Source organism: Delphinapterus leucas, chromosome 13 (genome assembly GCF_059928025.1).
Source record: "Delphinapterus leucas isolate spDelLeu-1000000601 "Yukka" chromosome 13, BTC_Dleu_Yukka2, whole genome shotgun sequence".
NCBI classification, from domain to species: Eukaryota; Metazoa; Chordata; class Mammalia; order Artiodactyla; family Monodontidae; genus Delphinapterus; species Delphinapterus leucas.
Window position 1 is genome coordinate 25,909,410 of NC_143141.1, and position 25,812 is coordinate 25,935,221.

General features: G+C 39.8%; 1 protein-coding gene across 1 annotated transcript in view; it reads left to right on the forward strand.

The window, feature by feature from the left end:
• Nucleotides 1-655: 655 nt before the first annotated feature.
• TACR1 (tachykinin receptor 1) overlaps nucleotides 656-25,812 on the forward strand; it is a 94,258-nt gene continuing 69,101 nt past the window's right edge. The window contains exons 1-2 of the mRNA XM_022563069.2: nucleotides 656-1,493; nucleotides 22,961-23,155. Coding sequence (XP_022418777.1) covers nucleotides 1,105-1,493; nucleotides 22,961-23,155 — 584 coding nt within the window. The 5' untranslated portion in view covers nucleotides 656-1,104. The remainder of the gene's footprint in view (nucleotides 1,494-22,960; nucleotides 23,156-25,812) is intronic.

Sequence of the window (25,812 nt, forward strand, 5' to 3'; positions counted from 1 at the left end):
AGGAACTAGGTATTTTGGGAGCGTTTCGGGCTGGAGCGAGGCCCGGAGCGAGCGCTGGCACGTCGCCCCCACACTTGGCCAACTCCGACCTCCAGAAGCAGGGGCCTCTGCAGAGCTATGGCAGCATTCCTGACCTCCCTGGATGTTGAGCGTCCATCGCTACAGCTCTTTCGCGAATCCTTCCTTTCTCCTTGGTTCATCTGCGGTTCCAGCTGCGGACCCCATCTGGCGCAGTTACTCCGAGGGGACCTAGCTAGCGCCCCCTCGAGGAGTGCGTGGGGAACCCGGCTTGCAGACTCTCACAGCAGGTAGCAGCAAAAGGCTTGGTGGCTGAGATGGTGCAGTGAGACAGTTGTTAACAGATGATGCAGCTGCAGCTCTGCGCAAGGGGACTGGCGAGCACGTAGCCAGGTACTGCCCCTTCCCAGTGACGTCTTTACAGTGGGTTATAAAGACCTCACGCGCAGCCTGCCAAGGTTCTGCTAACTCCCGAGCCGAGCAGGACCCGAGCCAAGAGGCGCCTGCAAAGCTGCAGACGGTGGCGGCGGCGGCGGCGGCGGCTGTAGTGAAAGCAAAGGAAAAAATCTCCAGCTGGACGCAGGGCCCCAGAATTCCTGCCACAGGCTCTGAACTTTAACAGGTCGTGCTGTGACTAATACCTCCCACCCCCACCTTCGCCCCGAAGTCCTCACGCAGCACAGGGCTTTGCCTTTCCCGCTGCAGATAGGAGGAATAGCAGTTGCAAGCAGCAGCAGGTGCAGTAAGGTGGAGGATCTCTGCTTACTGGAACCGCGACCCGTGGAATTTCTTTCTCTTTTCCAGCTCAACGCAGGAGAGACGCTGTCTCCAGATTACAGAACTCAAGTGCTTTCTGAAGCTCGAAAGTGGAGGAATTCAAAGCCACCAAGGGCATACAGCACATCTAGAAGCTTTTATCTTAGCGTCAAGTCTTCTGCTTACAAGGAAAGAGTTCTGTCTAGAAAGAGCCTGCAGCCCTCCTGTCTTGGTTAAACAGGACTCTGACCCCAGGCGCTGGCTCAGGACCCTGCTGCAAAGGATTTGTGTGTGTGTACAGAGAGGAAGGCTTAATCGCTTAGCAGAAGAATGGATAACGTCCTCCCTGTGGACTCAGACCTCTTCCCAAACATCTCCACCAACACCTCGGAGCCCAACCAGTTTGTGCAGCCAGCCTGGCAAATTGTCCTTTGGGCAGCTGCCTACACAGTCATTGTGGTGACCTCCGTGGTGGGCAACGTGGTGGTGATGTGGATCATCTTGGCTCACAAGAGAATGAGGACAGTTACTAACTATTTCCTGGTAAACCTGGCCTTCGCAGAGGCCTCCATGGCTGCATTCAATACAGTGGTGAACTTCACTTATGCTGTCCACAACGAGTGGTACTATGGCCTGTTCTACTGCAAATTCCACAACTTCTTCCCCATTGCTGCTGTCTTTGCCAGTATCTACTCCATGACAGCCGTGGCCTTCGATAGGTGAGCTTGCCCTTTGTGGAAAAGGGAAAAAAATCCTTAAAGGAAGATAGCATTGCTATGCAGCTCCAGGCTTGGATAGTGCCTGGTTCAAGGTGGAGACTGGCCACCTGAACCCCTGGATTTATACTGACAGTTAGCTAAGTCAGTTGTTGATGGGGGATTTTATCTTATCTCACGATTTTCTTTTCTATTTCTTTTTTTACTCTTTTTCACCCATCACCAGCCTCCCTTCCTTTATGTATACATCCTACCTTTTTTCTTCATTTCTCTCTTTTATTTTTCCCTTCTCCACTCATCTTCCTGACATTTTCCATTCAACTCCTACTTTGCTTCTTTCCATATATTCCTTCTCTCTTTTGCCTTTAAAGCCTGAAGGGGATACCCAGGATGTGGCCAAGGGGCCAACCCCTGGCTAGGGCTTTGTGAATCCTTGCAGGCCTGCTATTCAGCTATACAGCCTTTTGATACCTTCCAGTTTTAAGTACACATAGGACAACTTTCTCATCTTCAATCTTTCCTGAATATTCAGGAACTTTCTGCTCCCAACACAACTCTCCAATATTATTTGGATGTGAAAAGCATTTTATTAGAATCATAAAATACTCAGGATTCTAATTCAGCTCTCTCTATGCTGCTAGGGGTTCTCATTCAGAAATGAGAGGCAGCTATGCTGTTCTTAAGGATCCAAGAGTTTTTCTAAACTTCTCTGGCCATGTGAGGTCAATGTTTTTAGCCTCTCTACATCTACAGATAAACATGTTTGGCAAAGGCAATTAAAGGCAATTGAAAGCTCTTTCTTTCCTGCACCCAACAGGCTAAGGTTTCAGAAGCTGATTAAAAGTGAAAGTGTTGGCATTTTCACACATTGGAGCTACAGTTCTGGAATGAAAGTGTCCTCAGGTGGCATGATGGAAAATTGATCATTAGAGCACAGCTCTATTTGTATTGACTTTTTTGTGGGTGTCCTAGGTCTCTAACGTGTATATCTCTGGGTGTACAAGTGTTAAATGTTTACCTAGGATGTGGAGGTATGTTTAAAACTCCTACCACTGTGATTTTAAAATGGGTTCTTTTGATGGCCTTGCTGAGATAAATGAATATGAGAAGCCCAAAGAAGGAGCTAAGAGAAAAACTTCCAAAAAAATCATTCCCAAATTCCTGAATTCTTTTGTATAGAGATTTGCAATTGATTTGAGGTGTTTTGCAGGTTCTGTAGTCAATGATCACTTTTAAAATCAGAGAAAACTATGTTTTCTTTGCAGTGATGTCCAAATGCTAATTTTTAAGTTCCCTTTATGCAACTCTTAAGTGCTTAATATGTTGTGTGTAAAATAAGTTGTGGTGAATCAATTTATATTTTAAATGTAGAAGGGAAACCAATTACTCAAAGTGGTAGTGAAATGAATTCTTCTGTAAATTTATCTCTTATGCTATTCTGGTTTTCAGATATTTGGTTTGCTGAAAGTGAGGCACCTGTAATCTTTCTGCACTGACTTGCTCTTTTAACTTCACATCAGTCCTCTTAAACTTAGAAAACTCACAGCATGATCTATAGCTGATTATATGTGCAGTGAAACCTGGTGCCTTTTCGGCCTTACACACGCTGTCTTGATTATCCCTAAATTAGAGGGGATGTTGGTATTTTTACTGCATCAGGTACTTGTGTGAGCTCAAGGGAGACCTGACAGTCAGCAGGAGCCCAAGCATTCAGTAGCTGATGGAACACCAGAGGACAGCTCTCTTGCTTTGGCTTACACAGAAATGACATGTTCCACAGCCCTTCTCTTTCCCTTTGAACTTAGAAGGTTAGGGGCAAGATTCAGGGTCAAACTCTTCAGTGGGTTGGGCAAGGAGCCAGATTTTGGCTGCCTTGACTCTGGCATCACAGGCTCCACTGCTTCTTTCCAGGCAAACCATAGACCCTGACCCTTCATGACACCTGCTCAGTGAGGTCAGAGGATCTCTGGTATCAGAGCTGAGAGCAATGACAACAAGAAATGTCATCTGTGCCTGATGTGCAGATTATCAATGGCATGCTCAGGGTTAGAGTTCAAGATAGAGTTAGGGATGATGCCTCAAGGCTGTGTCTCCAAGTCCTCCAAGTGCTCCTTCTGTTTTTCCTTGCTCAGCCCCATGAGCTGAGTAAATTAATCTCCTCAGGCCCTTTGATGAATCTAGCTCCACCACAGGCATGGTCATCCACTCTCTCCCAAGAATGCTTTAGAAAGGAAGAGACCTCGAGCTCTTTCCATATGAATGATTGCTTCTTTCTCTACCATGACAATGCAGACTTTGAGAAAATGTTAAATTATCTTTTTGTATGCTCCTTGAATTTTTAACAGATAATCTTTGAATCATATTAAAAATGAAAGCAAGGTGGTTTTCCAGATTATAAAATTAAACCTTTTTCATGAAGGACATAGAAACAAAAATACAAATCAACCACTAATTCACAATGTAAAAGTAACACCTGTTAACAGTTGAATTTCTTTTATGACTATTACACTACATAATTGAAGTCAGATTCTAGATAATTTTGTAGCTTACATTTCTCCATTGATATTAAAGAAAAACATTAATAATATTTTCCCATGTTATTAAAGTGTCTTCAGTCACATAATCATAGTGGCTTCCTATTATTCCATTTTATGAATGTGCCATTATTACTTTAACCATCTCCCTACTGCTGGGAGCCTAGGTGATGTCTAGATTTTTTTGCCATTATGATTAAGGTACTAATAAACATTTCTGTATGATAATTTTATTTTGCTTTCTTGATTATTTCTTTAGGGTAGATTTCCCAGAAGTAGAATTACTGGGTAAAATGAAATAAAATTTTTTAAAAATGCCGTTGGTATTTTAATAGAAATTGCATTTAATCTGTAGATTTCCTTGGATAGTATGATCATTATAACAATATTAATTTTTCCAATTTGTGATCATGGTATATCTTTCCATCTGTTTGTGTCATCTTAAAGTTACTTCATCAGAGTTTTCTAGTTTTTGGAGTACAAAACTGTCTTAGTTAGCTTTATTCTTAGGGATTTTATTCTTTTTGATGTGATTTTAAATAGGATTGTTTTCTCAATTTCTCTTTGTGATAGTTCATTGCTATAACATAGAAACAGAACAGATTATTGTATATTAATTTGGAGGCTGCACCTTTACTGAATTAATTTATTAATTTGAATATTTATTGGTGGTGTCTTTAGGATTCTCTATGGATAATATCATGTCATCAGCAAACAGTGACAACTTTACTTGTTCCTTTCCATTTTTGATTCCTTTTATTTATTTTTCTTGTTTAATTGCTGTGACTAGGACTTCTAATACTATGTTGAATAAAAGGGACAAAAGTGGACATCCTTGCCTTGTTCCTGATCTTAGAGGAAATGCTTTCAGCATTTCACCATTAAGTATGATGTTAGTGGTGGGCTTTTCATATATGGCCTTTATATGTTGAGGTACATTCCCTCTATATCCACTTGTTGAGAGTTTTTATCATAAATGGATGTTAAATTTTGCCAAAATTTTTTCTACATCTAATGAATGAACTTATAATTTTTATTCTTCATTTGTTAACTTGGGTGTCACATTGGCTGATTTGCTGATATTGAACCACCCTTTCATCCCTGTGATAGATTCCATTAGCTCATAATGAGTGGTACTATTAATGTATTGTCTAATTCGGTTTGCTAGCATTTTGTTCAGGATTTTTGCATGAATCTTCATCAGTGATATTGACCTGTACTTTACTTTTTTGTGGTATCTTTGATGTTGGTATCAGGGTGATGCTGGCTTCATATAATGAATTTGGAAGTGTTCCTTCCTCTTGAGTATTTTGGAATAATTTGAGAAGGTTAGATGTTAACTCTTCTTTAAATGTTTTGTAAAGTTCACCTGTGAAGCTGCCTGATTCTTCACTTTTGTTAGTTGGGAGTTTTTAAATTACTGATTCAGCTTCTTTACTGTTAATTTGTCTATTCATATTTTTTTATTTCTTCCTGATTCAGTCTTGGGAGATCGTGCATTTCTAAGAATTTTCCATTTCTTCTAAGTTGTCCATTTTATTGGTGTATATTTTTCATAGTAATCTCTTATTATCCTTTGTATTTCTGAAGTATTGATCTGTAACTTCTCCTTTTTCATTTCTGATTTTGTTTATTTAGGTCCTCTCTCTTTTTCTCTTGATGAGCCTGGCTAAAGATTTATCAATTTTGTTTATCTTTTCAAAGAACCAGCTCTTAGTTTCATTGATCTTTCCTATTGTTTTTTCAGTCTCTATTTCATTTATTTCTGTTCTGATATTTTTTATTTTTTTCCTTCCACTACTTTGGATTTTGTTTCTTTTTCTAGTTCCTTTAGGTTTAAGGTTAAATTATTTGTTCGAGATTTTTCTTGTTTCCTGATGTACACTTGTATAAACTTCCCTCTTGTAAATGTTTTTGCTGCACACCATAGATTTTGGATCCACTTTCAATTTCTCTCCAGGTATTTTTTATTTCTTCTTTGATTTCTTCAGTGACCCATTGGTTGTTTTCTAGCATATTGTTTAGACTCCATGTGTTTGTGTTTTTGCAGTTTTTGCGGTTTTTTTCTTGTAGTTGATTTCTAGTCTGATTGTGGTCAGAGTAGATGCTTAGGAACTTCCCTGGTGGTCCAGTGATTAAGAATTCACCTTCCAATGCAGGGACACAGGTTTAGTCCCTGGTTGGGGAACTTATATCCCACATGCTGCAGCGCAACTAAGCCCCCATGCCACAAGTACTGAGCCTGCATACTCTGGAGCCCGTGAGCCACAGCTAGAGAGAAACCCACATGCTGCAAATAGAGAAGCTCATGTGCTGCAACAAAGAGACCACACACCACAACTAAAGATCCCATATGTCACAACAAAGATCCTGCATGCTGCAACTAAGACCTGATGCAGCCAAATAAATAAATAAATAAATAAAATATTAAAAAAGAATAGACTCTTGATATGTTTTCAATTTTTCTAAATTTATTGATTGTTTTGTGGATCAGTATGTGATCTATTTTTAGAGAATGTTCCATGTGCCCTTGAAAAGAATGTGTGTTCTGCTACTTTTGGATGGAATGTTCTATATATGTCTATTAAGTTCATCTGATCTAATGTGTTGTTTCTCTAATGCATTGTTTCCAGTGTTTTCCTGTTGATTTGTGTCTCAAAGATCATCCATTAATATAAGTGGGGTGTTAAGGTCCCCTTCTATTATTGTATAAGTATCAGTCCTTTATTCAGTGCTTTGCTCTTCTCCACTTCACTTAGTCCTTCACTTGGAGTTTTATCTTGTTCCCTCATTTGGAATATATTTCTTTGTTGTCTCATTTTGCCCAAGACTCTGTGTTTATTTGTATATATTAGTTAGGTCAGTTATTTTTTCCAGTGTTGGAGAAAAGAACTTATGTAGCAGATTCCATTGGGTACCAGTAGCACATTCCCCTTTGGACACTAGAGATATATTATCTTGGTGTGCCTTCTGTGTGGGCTGAATGGGCCCATCTGTTGTGGTGGGACCAACTACTGTGAGTGTGCTGGTTGGCAGGGCTATTTCCCAGCCCAGCTGGCTGCCAGTCCTGCCTTGTGTGTATGCTCCCAGTCACTGATGGGCACATCCTGGTCCTGGGATAGCTGACTGCATGTGCTAGGGGGTCCCAGCCCTGATACTGGCCCACTAGTGGACAGGGCTAGGGCCTTGGGTGTCCTGGAGCTACTGAAGTACTGCTGGTGAGTAGTGCTAAATTCCAGCATGGCTGTGTGTGCCAGGAGGCCATGAGGCTGTTCCTAGTACATGGGTGGGTGGTATAGGGTCCAGCATGGTTGATTATGTGGCCCAGGAAGTCACTGGGCTGATCCTATCGTACTGGTGGGCATTGCTGGTTCCTGGCATAGTTGACTGCATAGCCCAGGGAGTCCCAGAGCTGGTTCTGGACTACTGGTGCATGGGACCTGGCTCCAGTGTTAATAGGCTAGAGGGAAGATGTCAAAATTGTCCTTGCCAGAACCAGTGTCCTTGTGGTAGAGTGAGCTCTCAAAAATAGCTGCCTTTAGAGACTTGCCAGCAAGATGGCAGAGTAGAAGGATGAGAGCTTATCCCTTCCTACAAAAGCATCAAAATCAAAACTAACTGCTGAAAAAACATCTAAAAAAATAAAACGCTGGAACCTACCAAAAAAGATACCTTAAGTCCAAAGACAAAAAAGAAGCCACAATGAGATAGTAGGAGGGGTGCAATTGCAATAAAAGCAAATCCCATACCCGCCAAGTGGGTGGCCAACAAACCAGAAAACAATTATACCACAGAAGTTCTCCCACAGAAGTGAAAGTCCTGAGCCCCACATCAGGTTCCCAGCCTGGGGGTCTGGCAACGGGAGGAGGAGTCCCAGAGAATCTGGCTTTGATTGCAGGAATTCCACAGGACTGGAAGAAACAGAAGCTCTATTCTTGGAGGGGTCACCCAAGGTCTATTGTGCAGGAAGGCCCAGGGAAAAAAGCAGTGACATCATAAGAGACTGGGCCAGAGCTACTTGCTAGTATTAGAGGGTCTCCTGCAGAGGCAGGGGGTGGCTGTGGCTCACTGCAGGGAGAAAAACACTGGCAGCAGAAGCACTGGTGAGTATTTATTGATATTAGCCCTTCTGGAGGCCACCATTTTCCCCCAAGACCTAGCCCCACCCAACAGACTTTAGGCTCTGGTGCTGGGATGCAACAGGCCAAACAACCAACAGGGCAGGAAAACAGCCCAGCCCATCAGCAGACAGTCTGCTTAAAGTCTTCCTGAGCACATCCCTGACACCAGAGGGACAAGACCCAGCTCCACCCACCAGCAGACAGGAAAAGACCTAAAATAACAAACCCAAAACAATTCAGGAAATGGTAATAGAAATATACATATCGATAATTACCTTAAATGTAAATGGATTAGATGTTCCCACCGAAAGACATAGACTGGCTGAATGGATACAAAAACAAGACCCATATAAATGCTGTCCACAAGAGACCCACTTCAGACCTAGGGACACAACACTGAAAGTGACGTCATGGAAAAAGTTATTCCATTCAAATGGAAAACAAAGAAAGCTGGAGTAACAATTTTCATATCAGACAAAATAGACTTTAAAATAAAGACTATTAGAAGAAACAAAGAAGGACACTACAAAATGATCAAGGGATCAATCCAAGAAGAAGATATAACAATTGTAAATATTTACGCACCCACCATAGGTGAACTTCAATACCTAAGGAAAATACTAGCAGCTATAAAAGGGGAAATCAACAGTAACACAATCATAGTGGGGGCTTCTAACACCCCACTTTCACCAATGGACAGATCATCAAAAATGAAAATAAATAGGGAAACAGAAGCTTTAAATGATACTTTAAACAAGATGGACTAACTGACATTTATAGGACATTCCATCCAAAAACAACAGAATACACTTTCTTCTCAAGGGCTCATGGAATATTCTCCATGATAGATCATACATTGGGTCATAAATCAAGCTTTGGTTAATTTAAGAAAATTGAAATTGTATCAAGTATCTTTTCCAACCACAGTGCTATGAGACTAGAAATCAATTACAGGAAAAAAATCTATAAAAATACAAACACATGGATGGTAAACAATACACTATTTAATAACCAAGATATCATTGAAGAAATCAAAGAGTAAATCAAAAAATACCTAGAAACAAATGACAATGAAAACACCAAAACCTATTGAATGCAGCAAAAGCTGCTCTAAGATGGAAGTTTATAGCAATACAATCCTACCTTAAGAAATAAGAAACATCTCAATTAAACAACATAAACTTACAACTAAAGCAATTAGAGAAATAAGAACAAAAAAACCAAAGTTAGCAGAAAGAAAGAAATCATAAAGATCAGATCAGACATAAATGAAAAAGAAATGAAGGAAACAATAGCAGAGATCAGTAAAACTGAAAGCTGGTTCATTGAGAAGATAAACAAAATTGATAAACCATTAGCCAGACTCATCAAGAAAAGAAGGGAGAAGACTCAAATCAATAGAATTAGAAGAAGTAACAACTGACAGTGCAGAAATACAAAGGATCATGAGGGATTACTACAAGCACCTATATGCCAATAAAATGGAAAACATGGAAGAAATGGACAAGTTCTTAGAAAAGCACAACCTTCCAAGACTGAACCAGGAAGAAATAGAAAATATAACCAGACAAATCACAAGCACTGAAATTGAGACTGTGATTAAAAATCTTCCAACAAACAACAGCCCAGGACCAGAAGGCTTCACGGGAGAATTCTCTCAAATATTTAGAGAAGAGCTAACACCTATCCTTCTAAAAATCTTCTAAAATATAGCAGCAGGAGGAACACTCCCAAACTCATTCTCTGAGGTCACCATCACCATGATAACAAAAACAGACAAAGATGTCACAAAGAAAGAAAACTACAGGTCAATATCACTGATGAACATAGATGAAAAATCCTGAACAAAATGCTAGCAAACAGAATCCAACAGCACATTAAAATGATCATACAGCATGATCAAGTGAGATTTATCCCAGGAATGCAAGGATTCTTGAATACACGCAGATGAATCAATGTGATAAACAATATTAGCAGATTGAAGGAGAAAACCATATGATCATCTCAATAGATAAAGAAAAATCTTTCGACAAAGTTCAATACGCCTTTATGATAAAAAATCCTCCAGAAAGTAGGCATAGAGGGAACTTACCTCAACACAATAAAGGCCATATATGACAAACACACAGCTAACATCATTCTCAATGGTGGAAAACTGAAACCATTTCCTCTAAGATGAGGAAAAAGACAAGGTTGTCCACTCTCACCACTATTATTCAACATAGTATTGGAAGTTTTAGCCACAGCAGTCAGAGAAGAAAAAGAAATAAAAGGAATCCAAATAGGAAAAAATGAAGTAAAGCTATCATTCTTTGCAGATGACATGATACTATATATAGACAATCCTAAAGATGCTACCAGAAAACTACTAGAGCTAATCAATGAATTTGGTAAAGTAGCAGGATACAAATTAATGCACAGAAATCTCCTGCATTCCTACACACTAATGAGTGAAAAATGTGAAAGAGAAATTAAGGAAACAGTCTCATTTACCATTGCAACAAAAGGAATAAAATACCTAGGAATAAACCTACCTAAGGAGACAAAAGATCTGTATGCAGTAAACTATAAGACACTGATGAAAGAAATTAAAGATGATACAAATAGATGAAGAAATATACCATGTTATTGGATTGGAAGAGTCAATGTTGTGAAAATGACTATACTACCCATAGCAATCTACAGATTCAGTGCAATCCCTATCAAACTACCAATGGCATTTTTCACAGAACTAGAACAAAAAATTTCACAATTTGTATGCAAATGCAAAAGACCCCAAATAGCAAAAGACAACTTGAGGAAAAAGCGGAGCTGGGGCAAACAGGCTCCCAGGCTTCAGATTATACTACAAAGCTACAGTAATCAGGAGAGTATGGTACTGGCACAAAACCAGAAATATAGATCAATGGAACAGGATAGTAAGCACAGAGATAAACCCATGTATATATGTTCACCTTATTTTTAATAAAGAAAACAAGAGTATACAATGGAGAAAAGACTGTCTCTTCAGTAAGTGGTGCTGGGAAAACTGGACAGCTACCTGTAAAAGAATGAAATTAGAACACTCCTTAACACTATACACAAAAATAAACTCAAAATGGATTAAAGACCTAAATGTAAGGCCAGACACTATAAAACTCTTAGAGGAAAACATAGTCAGAACACTCTATGACATGAATCACAGCGAGATGCTTTTGGACCCACTTCCTAGAGAAATGGAAATAAATCAAAAATAAACAAATGGGACCTTATGAAACTTAAAAGCTTTTACACAGCAAAGGAAACCATAAACAAGGCAAAAAGACAACCCTCATAATTGGAGAAAATATTTGCAAATGAAGCAACAGAAAAAGGATTAATCTCCAAATTTACAAGCAGCTCATACAGCTCAATATCAAAAAAAAAAAAAAAAACTACCCTGTCCAAAAATGTGCAGAAGACCTAAATAGACATTTCTCCAAAGAAGATATACAGATTGCCAACAAACATGAAAGGATGCTCAACATCACTAATCATCAGAGAAATGCAAATCAAACTTCAATGAGGTATCACCTCACACCAGTCAGAATGGCCATCAGCAAAAAATCTACAAACAATAAATGCTGGAGAGGGTGTGGAGTAAATGGAACCCTCTTACACTGTTGGTGGGAATGGAAATTGATACAGCCAGTATGGAGAACAGTATGGATGTTCCCTAAGAAACTAAAATTATAACTACCGTATGACCCAGCAATCTCACTACTGGGCATATACCCTGAGAAAACCATAATTCCAAGTGAGTCGTGTAACACAATGTCCATTGCAGCTCTATTTACATTAGCTTGGACACGGAAGCAACCTAAGTGTCCATCAAAAGATGAATGGAATAAGAAGATATGGCACATATATACAATGGAATATTACTCAGCAATAAAATAAAATGAAACTGAGTTATTTGTAGTGAGGTGGAAGGACATAGAGACTGTCATACAGAGTGAAGTAAGTCATAAAGAGTAAAATAAATACCGTATAGTAACACATATATATGGAATCTAAAAAAAGAGAAGAAAATTTTTCTGAAGAACCTAGGGGCAGGACAGGAATAAAGACACAGATGTAGAGAATGGATTTGAGGACATGGGGAGGGGGAAAGGTAACCTGGGACGAAGTGAGAGAGTGGCATTGACTTCTCTATACTACCAAATGTAAAATAGATAGCTAGTGGGATGCAGCTGCAAAGCACAGGGAGTTCAGCTTGGTGCTTTGTGACCACCTAGAGGGGTGGGATAAGGAGGGTGTGAGGAAGACACAAGGTGGAGGAGATATGGGGATATATGTATATATATATAGCTGATTCACTTTGTTATAAAGCAGAATGTAACCACCTTTTTAAAGCAATTATACTCCAATAACATTGTTAAAAAAATTAAAAGATCAAAAGCTGGTTTTTGCAAAGATAAATAGAATTGATAAACCTTTATCCAAACTCATCAAGAAATAAAGGGAGAGAGCTCAAATCAATAAAATTAGAAATGAATAAGGAGAAGTTGCAACGGACACCACAGAAATACAAAGGATCATAAGAGACTATTACAAGCAACTATGTGCCAATAAAATGCACAGCCTGGAAGAAATGGACAAATTCTTAGAAAGGTACAATCTCCCAAGTCTGAACCCAGAAGCAATAGAAAATATGAACAGACAAATCACAAGTACTGAAATTGAAACCGTGATTTAAAAACTCCCAAAACAAAATTCCAGGACCCAATGGCTTCACAGGAGAATTCTATGAAGAATTAGACAAGTTTAGAGGCAAGTTAACACTTATCACTCTCAAGCTCCTCCAAAAACTTGCAGAGGAAGGAATAATTGCAAACTCATTCTATGAGGCCGCCATCACACTGATACCAAAACCAGACAAAGATACCACAGAAAAAGAAAATTATAGGCCAATATCACTGATTAACATGGATGTAAAAAATCCTCAAGAAAATACTAGCAATCCAAATCCAACAATACATTATGATGTACTCCATGATCAAGTGAGATTTATCCCAGGGATGCAAGGATTTTTCAATATCCACAAATCAATCAGTGTGATACACCACATAACAAATTGAGGAATAAAACCCATATGATCATCTAAATAGATACAGAAAACCTTTTGACAAATTCAACACCCATTTATGATAAAAAAAAAAAAAACACTCCAGAAAGTAGGCATAGAGGGAACTTACCTCAACATAATAAAGGCCATATATGACAAACCTACCACTAACATCATGCTCACTGGTGAAAAGCTGAAAGCATTTCCTCTAAGATTGGGAACAAGACAAGAATGTCCAATCTCACCACTTTTATTCAACATAGTTTTGGAAGTCCTTGCCATGGCATTAAAGCAGAAAAAGAATAAGATAAATGCAAACTGGAAAGGAAGAAGTAAAACTCTCACAGTTTGCAGATGACACGATACTATACGTAGATAATCCTAAAGATGCCACCAGTAAAATACTAGAGCTCATCAATGAATTTGGTAACGTTTCAGGATACAAAATTAATACACAGAAATCTCTTGCACTTCTCTACAGTAACAACAACAAAAGATCAGAAAGAGAAATTAAAGAAACAATCCCATTTACCATCACATCAAAAAGAATAAAATACCTAGGAATATAACTACCTAAGGATACAAAGGACCTGTACTCCAAAAACTGTAAGATGCTGATGAAAGTAATTGAAGGTGGCACAAACAAATGGAAAGAGATACCATGTTCTGGATTGAAAGAATCAATAATGTCAAAAAGACTACTACCAAAGGCAATCTACAGAGTCAATGCCATCCCTATCAAATTACCAATGGCATTTTTCACAGAACTAGAACAAAGTATGTTAAAATTTGTATGGAGGCACAAAAGACACCGAATAGCCAAAGCAATCTTGAGGAAAAAAGCAGAGCTAGAGGAATTAGCCTCCTTGACTTTAGACTATACTATGAAACTACAGTCATCAAAACAGTATGGTACTGGCACAAAACCAGAAATATAGATCAATGGGATAGGATAGAAAGCCCAGAAGTAAACCCATGCACCTATGGTCAATTAATCTCTGACAATGGAAGCAAGACTATACAATGGAAGAAAGACAGTCTCTTCAATAAATGATGCTGGGAAAACTGGACATCCACATGTAAAAAAAATGAACTTAGAACATTCTTTAACACCATATACAAAAACAAACTCAAAATGGATTAAAGCCTAAATGTAAGACTGGTTACTATAAAACTCTTAGAGGAAAATTAGGCAGAACATACTTTGACATAAATCACAGCAATATCTTTTTTGATATGTCTCCTAGACAGATCAAAAATAAACAAATGGGACCTAATTAAACTCAAAACCTTTTGCACAGCAAAGAAAACCATGGACAAAACAAAAAGACAACCCATAGAATGGGAGAAAGTATTTGCAAACAATGCAATGACAAGGGATCAGTCTCCAAAATTTACAACCAGCTCATGTAACTCAATATGAAAAAAACAAACAACCCAATCAAAAAATGGGCTGAAGACCTAAACAGACATTTCTCCAAAGAGGACATACAGATGTCCAAGAGGCACATGAAAAGATGTTCAATATCACTAAGTATTAGAGAAATAAAAATCAAAACTACAATGAGATATCATCTCACACTTGTCAGTATGGCCATCATCAAAAAATCTACAAACAGTAAATACTGGAGACGGTGTGGAGAAAAGGGAACCCTCCTACACTGTTGGTGGGAATGTAAATTGGTACAGCCACTGTGGAGAACAGTATGGAGGTTCCTTAAGGAACTAAAAATAGAGCTACCATATGATCCAGTAATCCCACTCTTCGGCATATATCCAGAGAAAAACATGGTTCAAAAAGATACATGCACCCCAATGTTCATTGTAGCACTGTTTACAATAGCCAGGACATGGAAGCAACCTAAATGTCCATCAACAAATGAATACATAAAGAAGATGTAGTATATATGAAATGGAATATTATTCAGTCATTACAAAGAATGAAATAATGTGATTTGCAAAAACATGGATGGACCTGGAGATTATCATAGTAAGTGAAGTCAGACAGGGAAAGACAAATACCATATGATATCGCTTATATGCAGAATCTTTAAAAAATGATACAAATGAACTTATTTACAAAACAGAAACAAAGAAGGACCTTATGGTTACCAGAGGTGAAGGGTGGGTGGGAGGGATAGACTGGGAGTTTGGAGTACACACTACTCTTGTATTTGAAATGGATAACCAACAAGTACCTACTGTATAGCACAGGGAACTCTGCTTAATGCTCTGTAATAATGTAAATGGGAAAAGAATTTTAAAAAAGAATAGACACATGAATATGTATAACTGAATCACTTTGCTATACACCTGAAACTAACAAAACATTGTTAATCAACTATGCTCCAATAGAGTAAAATAAAAATTAAAAAAAAAAAAACCACAGAGATTGATATCTGGATGTGAATGATCCAGAGCCTATTAAATGTTAACCTACACATACCAGCTAGCCCAGCTCCTTTGAAAGCTTCCATTATAGAAAGTGGGATTGTTTAAAAGCCTTCATTACAAACAGATTGGTAGATTAAAATACCAGCATCCCTACTGACATCAGGTGGTGTGTGGTTTTAACTTGTTTGCCTTTCCTTTTATTTGTTTGTTTTTAATATGGAATAAACATCTTTGCCCATTTTTTTAAAAATGGCTGCCTTGATTGTCTATGTCTCCAGTGGGAGTCCCATTTCCCTCTTGCCTCTCTGAGGGGCTCTCTAAGATCAGCAAGTGGGTCTGACCTGGTCTCCTTTCAAATTACTGCTTCTGCAGTGGGTCTCAGAGAGTGTGAAATTTTGCATGTACCCTTCAAGCCCAGAGTCTCTTTCCCAAAGGCCTCCAGCTCTCCCATATGCAAACTTGGTTAGCCTTCAAACCCCGATGTTTGGGGACTCACCTTCCAAGTAAAGGACCTCTGGGATTGGGAGCCCTCTGTGGGGCTTGGACCCCTCACTCCTTGGGAAAAACTTCTTCAATTGTGACTATCCTCCTATTTGTTGGTCACCTCGCCAGGATTGTGGGTCTTGACTACACCATGTCTTTGCCCCCTATCCCACCTGTCTCCTTGTGGTTCCTTCTTTATATATTTAGATGTGGAAAATCTTTTTGGTTCAGCTTCATGTCATTCTCACTAATTTTGGTGTGTCCATGGGAGGAGTCGAGCTCAGGGTCTTCCTACTCTGTCATCTTGGCTGTTCCTCAAAACACTCAGGATATTATATTTGGTGTAGACCTTTACTGCATTTTACCCATAGTCCATTTCAGTCTTTAGTCATGTATACTTTTATGGTAACCCTGGCTGGAGACTCTACATCTGAATCATATTTGAACCACACAGGTCCACCTGAATAGGACAACTTGGACAACAGTCAGCCACATCCCCTCCTTCAATTCACTCTAAATTGTCACAGGCTCTTGGTTTCATCTGTCTTTGTACCCATTTCTTATGGTCTTGTTTACTGAAATCTTGTTGTTATTTGGTACTTTTTGAAATGAGTCCACCAACAGTGTTATGAATCTACTTGGGCTTGGAGGCAAAAAATTCATGCTATTTAGAGTTGTACATAACAGCAGTGAGAATGTGAGAGGCTCTGCCATTACCGCAATGATTTAGTAGATGACTCTGTGTCATCTCTATTGGCTGCTCAAAGACCTCTTTGGTTATAAGTTGTGAGATTTGTCTTAGTTGAGTAGATAAAGCTGCTGGTCAAATGATCTGGCTAAATAAGTTCCCTGAATTTTGATGATTAAGGAAATGTCCTGGAAGAAAACCCCAACTGATGAAATGTTAGTGACCTCATGTAGAAAGACTATGTGCTCCTTATAATGGAAGGAAGGGTAGTAGGAGAAAGGATGAAGTGACCTCTTGTTCAGAGGAAGAGCCAAAGGGTGATGCCATGTAGAAAGACTGAGTTTTGTTTTGTACAGTTCCCAACATGCTGGTCAATGCAGAATTTATTTGACAAATACTTATTGAGAATTTAAGGGCTTAATGTCAAGATCTAGGAAATTCTGAAGACCTGGGTCCAGTGAGATCACTCCTGCAGGATGATCCTGGATGTCTGTACAACAGAAAACACTGAGCAATAATTATTCTCACATATGTTCAGACTGGGAGAAACAAAGATATAATATGCATGTACTTCTCCTGCTGCATGTATTTTTATTCAACAACCATTTACAGAGCCCCTGCCATGTGCCAAGAAATTTGTATATTCATGTATTAAATTAAGCTTTCATTGAGTATTTACTATATCCTAGGCACTGAGGAAGCCAAGGATACCAGCATGAATAAGTCACAGCAACTACCATCCTCAAAGAATCTGTGGAGGATAAAGAGAGAAGAGATAGCCATGCTCTCAGCTGTCACCCCTCCTGGTCATTTGAACCCAGGGAGATGCAGTCCCTCAAAGGAAACTTGTACCATCACAGGAAGAAGTGAGTGTGGATAAGGGAGAGCAAGGACTGGAATTGGAAGGGAAAGTGTAGAAGAAGGATGTGGTAAGACAGATCTCCTAGTAGAGGAAAGACATTCTGTTTGCCAAATGACTTAGGGCTGGTATAGGTGAAAGTTATGAGAATACTGCAGCTTGTCAGGAGATTGGAATTCTTTCTCACAATAGGATTGTTTCACTCTGTGTTTTTAAAAATGTGCAGGCTTATATTTTGCCAGACTTAAAGCACTATATGGAGAGTTCATTATATAAAGCAAAATTATGCAGGAGGAAGACAGCGCCTCAAGTTTTCATCAGAGAGGCCACATACAATTCAAATCAGAACTCATGGCCCACCATGGGACTGAAACAACCTGAAGTGGAGAACATAATCTACATCCCACACAGCCTCCAGACAGTCTCTCCGGTAGCCTGATGATTAATGCACAAACTAGAAAGACATTTCATTGACTGCCTTCTAGTCCCATGAGCACAATGTAGTCAATAAATATTTATTGAATGTAATTTCCTGGGGCTTGCAGCACTTACTCTGTGATAACTTACAAGCGAATAAGCAAGAATTGTTCACGGTGGTTACAAATAAATATATAAATGTATGTTAATGGAATCCAAAATACAAATGGACAGTAGGAAAGGAAATATGTATCCTTCTGCAGACAAGTCATCCAAGTGGTACTAGATTTAGGGTAAATAAGAAAGAAGTGCATTACACAAGCCCCAGAAGTGAGAATTGCAAGAGAGAGAAAGAAGAAAGAGAAAAAGGGAGGAAGGAGATTTATAAATGGCTCTATTTCATACAAATGAAAATATATACGTTTTTAAAGTCAATCTTTTTTAGTGTCTCTGGCTTTATGTGTACAATACTTTTGTCACTGAAATAGCTCCTACACTCAGGAAATGGCAGAGTTAACTGAAATGGGCTTCCAAATTACAATTTTTGCAATAAAAATAAAATATGGCTTTCTGCCACCCATTTGGAGCTACAGCACTGATATGCTTATGCGATTCCCCCTTAAGCCCCAGTCACATTAGATTCTGAGCCATGTATCACCAATTCGGCCATGAGGATGACTGTTAGGTTAAATTTATTAAAGTCTGAACATTTATTCTGAGTTAAAAGTAAATTAAAAATTTGCATTTGAAATAATATCCAAAAGGGACAGTGTAATCACCACATTCTCCCTTGTGCATCCTCTCTAAGCTCCTGTGAAGTCTGAGAATGCACAAACACAGTGAAAGCAGGAGCCTGGGAGGTGCTGAAGCTGAGACAGGCATCTTCACGGCTGCATGTCCAGCTTTGTAGGGGAAAGATCTTGTCTCTGGGAAATGCTTCAGTAAGCAATTCTACAATTTTAATACAAACACTCAAAAGAGACTCTAGTCATGACCAACCAGGTCCAGCCCTTCAGCAAATTGGAAAGAAGACAATAGTGATTGCACAAATCCACATCCACTGGCTCTGATTCTAGGATTGCCACAACCACCCCATGACTAAAGAGGAAACAAAGGTTTCATTGCTGCCAGGCAGCAGGAAAGAGGCAGAATCAAGAGGGAAATCAAGACTTCTCAGGATTCTTTTCAGGATACCACCCCAAGTATAGAAGGTCATCAGGTCTGCAGTATACTGGACCTCCGTTGGAAGTAGCCAGACAATGCTTGATTCACTGCAGGTTGAGAGTTGTCTTTGCTCTTTCTTTCTTTCTTTCTTTATTTTTTTGCGGTACGCGGGCCTCTCGCTATTGTGGCCTCTCCCGCCGCGGAGCACAGGCTCTGGACGCGCAGGCTCAGCGGCCATGGCTCACGGGCCCAGCTGCTCCGCGGCATGTGGGATCTTCCCGGACCGGGGCACGAACCTGTGTCCCCTGCATCAGCAGGCGGACGCTGAACCACTGCGCCACCAGGGAAGCCCTGTCCTTTCTTTTTTATATATAAATTTATTTTTGGCTGCGTTGGGTCTTCCTTGTTGCGTGCGGGCATTCTCTAGTTGCGGCAGGCGGAGGCTACTCTTCGTTGGGGTGCGTGGGCTTATTACAGTGGCTTCTCTTGTTGCGGAGCATGGGCTCTAGGCACGCGGGCTTCAGTAGTTGTGGCGTGTGGGCTCAGTATTTGTGGTTCACGGGCTCTAGAGCACAGGCTCAGTAGTTGTGATGCACGGGTTTAGTTGCCCCGTGGCATGTGGCATCTTCCCGAACCAAGGCTCAAACCCGTGTCCCCTGCATTGGCAGGCAGATTCTTAACCACTGTGCCACCAGGGAAATCCCTGTCTTTGCCCTTTCAATGCTCTGTAGATGGTAGTTGAGTAACAGACTTTATAGCCACCAAATCAACCAGGGAAATTTGCCCAGAGATTTATAGATTACTACTCACCTCCACCACAATATCTTTTGCAAGTCTATTCCTAATTCCGCTCTCTCCTGACTTCAAGACTACCTACACTTAGTGTCTTTTTGTTAAAGCATAATTATATTTCCCAAATAGGTGATAACATTTTCAGAGTCATGCTGACACTTTTGTGTGTTTGACAAAGGAGGGGCACAGTGACTTGCTGATATGTCATGACTAAAATATTCAAATAAGAGTAGAGACATGGGTATGAAATGTACAGTGTGGGAAGTCAATAATTATGTAATATCTTTTTATGGTGACAGATCATAACCAGACTTCTTATGGTGATCATTTTGAACTGCATAGAAATATCCAATCACTATGCTGTATACCAGGAACTAACATAGTGTTATACTTCAAAAACAAACAAACTCATAGAAGAAGAAGATCAGATTTGTGGTTTTCAGAGGTGGGGGTTGGGGGAGTGGGAATTGGGTAAAAGTAGCCAAAAGGTACAAACTTTTCATTATAAGATAAAAAAGTACTAAGGATGTAATGTACAACATGATAAATATAATTGACACTGCTGTATGTTATATATGAAAGTTGTTAAGAGAATAAATCCTAAGAGCTCTCATCACAAGGAAAAAAATTACTATCAACCCTTAGAATGTATATATATATATATATATATATAAACCACTTTGGTGTACAGTAGAAACTAACACTATATTATAAATCAACAATACTTGAATAAAATAAATTTTAAAAAAGACTACCTAACCACTTTCCAAAAGAGGGAGAAGGAAAAGATCCTGGGGATTTCCTTCCGGGGAGCTATCATCAGTTCTGATTACATGTGTAAAAGCTGACCTGAGGCATCCTAATGTACTTTCATATACTGAACACTGTCAGTGCCATCGCTCTTACAGACCAGAGAAGGAAAGCCTAAGTCCCTAGCAAGAAAATCTAGGAAAAGGTATTCTAAAAGGTATTCTATAAAAGGACAATCAGGGAAGCCTTCATGAAAACTGAGCCATCAAGCTTCTCAGACAGGGAAGATCTAACTAATCATAACATGGAGAAGGGAGGAAGTCTCTGAATGCTTCTTGCCCTTCAAGCCAGATGCTCAGCAGGCTCACCCCAAATCCAGCAAAGCACACCCCTTTAAGCCTCTTCAATAATCCACCTGCCATTCCGAATCTGCAGCCTCCCTAAGGCTCTGAGGTATTTATCAGATTACCGCTTGAGGTCACATATCCTACTGTCATGTTTTGTGGCTGTTTATTTATATGCGTTTTCTCCTTGGAGAAATTAGAAGCTCGGAGTTCACAAGGAAACACAGTGCTCTGCGTGTGGCAGGTGCACAGTGTGAATTTGCAGTGCACATACTGAATGAAATTACTTTCCTTGTAAGCCTGGCCCCAGTTCCAGCCTAGAGATCCTAGAGTCCAAAGACTGTAAAAAAGAATTATGTGGAATTATTTGGAGCCAGCTGACAGCTGTTCTATTTGTCTGCTCATTTCTGAAGTCTCCATTGACTATTCAGTCCCATGGAAGCCAGAAGCACCTGCCTGTCAGAGAATCAAATGCATGATTCGGAGATTTTGTCAGATACTTAAACCCCAAAGGCGGTATAAGACATAATTCCTACTGTGAAAAAAAAATGCATACTTTAAGGGATGGATCCATGAACTCTGCAAAAAATAATTGTTTTCAGTGTAGACAATATTTACTGGCAGGTGTTAAGAGTGCAAAATAGTAACAAAGGGATGGGAAAAGAGGTTGGCATGGCTCCCCTTCCCCAAGTGAGGACCCTGTAACCAGGCCAGTGAGGTGGGAGTACTTGACTTCAGCCACTTTGAGTCCAGCATCCACTGGAGAACAAGATTCCAGGCAGGAGGGGTCCTCACAACATGGGGGAAGGGAGCAGTACCCTAGAAGGGGCGTGAGCTGTGTTCCGTCCCAAGCTGCTTTGTTCCTGTCCACCACACACCTCAAAAGCTTGGGGCAGGGGTGTTAGGGAACTGGGCTAAACCTATCCCTTTAAAAGGTAGATGATTTTTTCAAGGCAGGAGGCAGAATTGATGTGACTATAACTGATATTAAATGCTGACTGGAATATTTGTTAATTCTAAAATCTCTGCTGAATCTCAAAGTCTATACACAAATTCAGACGTGGACACTCATTCAGATGACACCACTCAGTGCTTGATCCCAAGTAAGAGATGGAGAAATGGCTCCAGACCTAAAGTCATCATTCACTTTGCTTCCCTCTTCCTGCAGAGAGGTTTCATCTACCCTGGGCTTTGATATGCTCAAGTGTGTCTGTCTCAGGAGGTGGAGAGTCTCTTTCTCTTCATGAAGCATACTTTGTTAGCCATACACTGACTTCTAGATGTTCAAAGAATTGGTGAAGATTTCTCCAGGAGCTATTGGTTTTTTGCTGGCTTTAGGCCACTGCTTTCTCATTCGTACACATTCACTTCCCTTCAAATTGTATGGACCTGTACAGGATTGCTAGCCTTTTAAATTGCCACACCAGGACTTTAAAAACTACTATTTCTATCACCATTATTCCTTAATCCAAAAAAGGTAAAGATAGGCTTTACATTGGCTAAATTCACAAAGTTGTTCTTATTTTTCTTATTTCACTGTAAGCCACTGACATATACTTAGGCATCATGTCCCTAGCATAAGGACAAGGATGAAAATTTCTCTCCTGGAATGTTGCTAGATGAGTTCTAAAATATTAAAAATATATGGCTGAGTTTAGCATTTATGTCATAAAAGTCATAAAACTTAAGGATAGAATATGAAAAAGAAAATAATTGTAAAAATCACCAGGACTCAAAGGGCTTCTGGAGAATTTTTCACTGGGCAGGAACAATGCATAATCACTAATGCAGATTTTGGTGACCAAATTGGAATTTTTGTCCTTTCTTCTCTGTTCCAGGTACATGGCCATCATCCACCCCCTCCAGCCCCGACTGTCGGCCACAGCCACCAAGGTGGTCATCTGTGTCATCTGGGTCCTGGCTCTCCTCCTGGCCTTCCCCCAGGGCTACTACTCAACCACTGAGACCATGCCCAACCGAGTGGTGTGCATGATCGAATGGCCGGAGCATCCCAACAAGATTTATGAGAAAGTGTGAGTGGAGATGAATTTCAGTGCCTTCTTTGCCCTTTCTTGTTCCTTCTTTCTTTTGTTCTTCTGGTGGTTAGGATTTAATTTGTAAACATTTCTCACAACCACTGTGTCAGGTTGATGTGTCCATAATTATCAGGAGACTATTATGTCCCAAATACTATTCTGGACTTTGAATGAAAAGTTTTAATATATAAGACCTGGATCCTGATATAGCATACCATTTGGGCACACTATCGTGTCCCTCTTACCAGTGACTTTGCCCTGCCAGTGTCTGCATTTCTTTGCCTGGGAACTTTTTCCTACTCTATAGAATGCCATTTTGCCCTCTTGCACAGCATGCCAGAGGGTAAGGGAATTATCCTTCCCTCCACACTCCCAGCAGCTCTCAAAAACAACTGATGGGGGAACTTCCCTGGTGGTGCAGTGGTTAAGAATCCACCTGCCAATGCAGGGGACAGGGGTTCAAGCCCTGGTCTGGGAAGGTCCCACATACCATTGAGCAACTAAGCCAGTGCACCACAACTACTGAGCTTGTGCTCTAAAGCCTGCGAGCCACATCTATTGAAACCCACACGCCTAGAGCCTGTGCTCCGCAAGTGATGCCACCACAATGAGAAGCCTGCGCACTGCAATGAACAGTAGCCCCCGCTCGCCGCAACCAGAGAGAGCCTGCACACAGCAACAATGATCCAACTCAACCAAAAAAAAAACACACACAAACTGATGGGAGTTGGCATATGAACACCCCAGCTCCCTCCCCCTTCAGGTGGGAGGTCTCTGAGGTGTGTGTTTTACTGTGTTCAGGGTTTCCTCTTGGGATTAATCTCCAGTCACCCTGGTAGCAGCTAGCTCAATGACACACGCTTTGTTAGCCCCACTCCCTACTGGTGTTTCTTTCTCCTTCCAAATAAGTCATTTGCACCTGAATCTTTATCTCAGGATGTGTCTCTGGGGAAAGCTAAACCAAAACACCTACCTTCTAGGATTTTGCAGCTGGAAAAATACCTATACATGTGAAATGCATGGGAAGGCAAGGCCAGAACATTGAGACCTTATGAGTAACAGGTCCCCCACAGGACAAGCCTGTTTCTCTTCCAGCGGCCTGACCGATCACATTTAGGGCTTTTTAAAGCTATCTTGGCACATTTTCCAAAATTTCTTATCTTAGAGGCAACATTAAAATGGCTTATTCTTTGTTTTGTTCTATTCAAGTGAGCAGCAATTTGACATTTATATTATCATCAGTTTTCTGGATTCAAAGCACATTGATAATATGGCTCCTTTTGAAAGTCCTCTATAATTTTCCAATCTTGGGTTTATTAAGTGAATTGTAAAAGAAAGACCACTTGTATTAGAATCACAAGATCTGGGTGTTAATTACAAGATTGCCAGTTTCTAGCTATGTGACCCTGGGCAAGAGCACAGTCTCTCCTCGTTGTTAAATGGAATATGATAAAGCACTGCCTCACATAAAAAACTGTTTTGAAGAGCAAACAAGATAATGTATTCTCACCTTGTAAGCTATTAAATGCCATACGAAAGATAAGATACTGTTATTGAACTAAATTCATTAGATAGTATAATATAATCATTATAGACCTTTGAACTTATTAAATGGTAAAATGAAACACCGTACCTGTTGGCCCTCTAGATTTGAGGGTCCAAAATCCTGTTGCACACAGAGTTACACTGCTGCATCTGTTCCATGGAGCATGGAAATGGAGCTTGTCAGAAAGCAATACATAAAGCTCAGACTTTGCCTTCCAGACACAGACAGCGGGATTTAATTGATCAGGCAGTGGGAGGATTAATGCTTAGCCTAGGAGATGTTGAACATTTTTCTTTCAAGTGAAACTACAAGCCTGAGCAGAGTCATAGCGGGAGAAAGAACATAGATTTACAAGCTGTATGGGACCCATGAACATGTTCAAGCCAGAAGCTTCCCTCAAAAGGGGGGAAAAAAAAACCCTCTGAATTAAAGTTCATTATATAAACTGCTTCAGAAACTGCCGTCAACTTCATGGACCTTAGCTCAGTTCTTAGTTCTTGTGAGCTTTTCAAAGTCCGATCACCTTTCTGCAACTTTTTGCTTCAAATAAGCACAGTTCTTTTATCTTCCAACAAATTCAAATTTTAACTTGGAAATAAAGGTTTATTTTCTCACAGATCTCTGGGATCTCATGCAAGAAACAGTAGTGTTTTACTTTTAAACATTTTTCTATTTTATGCTTACTAATGATTAGAAAGTCCCTTTGAGACTCAATGTTTTGGACTGTCCTTTCAAGTTACCTTTAAAGAATTTTGGGTAACTGCTACTGGATGCATGGTTAGGTTTGCCATTATTGTTTATTTCATGATTTTAACCTAAAAAAAAATGGGCCTGGAATAAGAGCTCCTGATTTTATCTATTCAAGATGTATAAAATGTTTATAGATGCAGTAGTAAGTTGAAAGCGTCCACATTTGCCATTCACATATTGTCTGTGATACAAACATAAGTGTAAGCTTTATGCAAACCTATTTTATTTTTGTCAGTATCTGTCATAATGCATCATGATATGTTTTTTAGGGAATTTAAATTCCATCAGTTCTAAACTAAGTACTTTACTATATTCTCTTTTATTAGAACTAATGATTGCCATTTCCACAGTACACAGT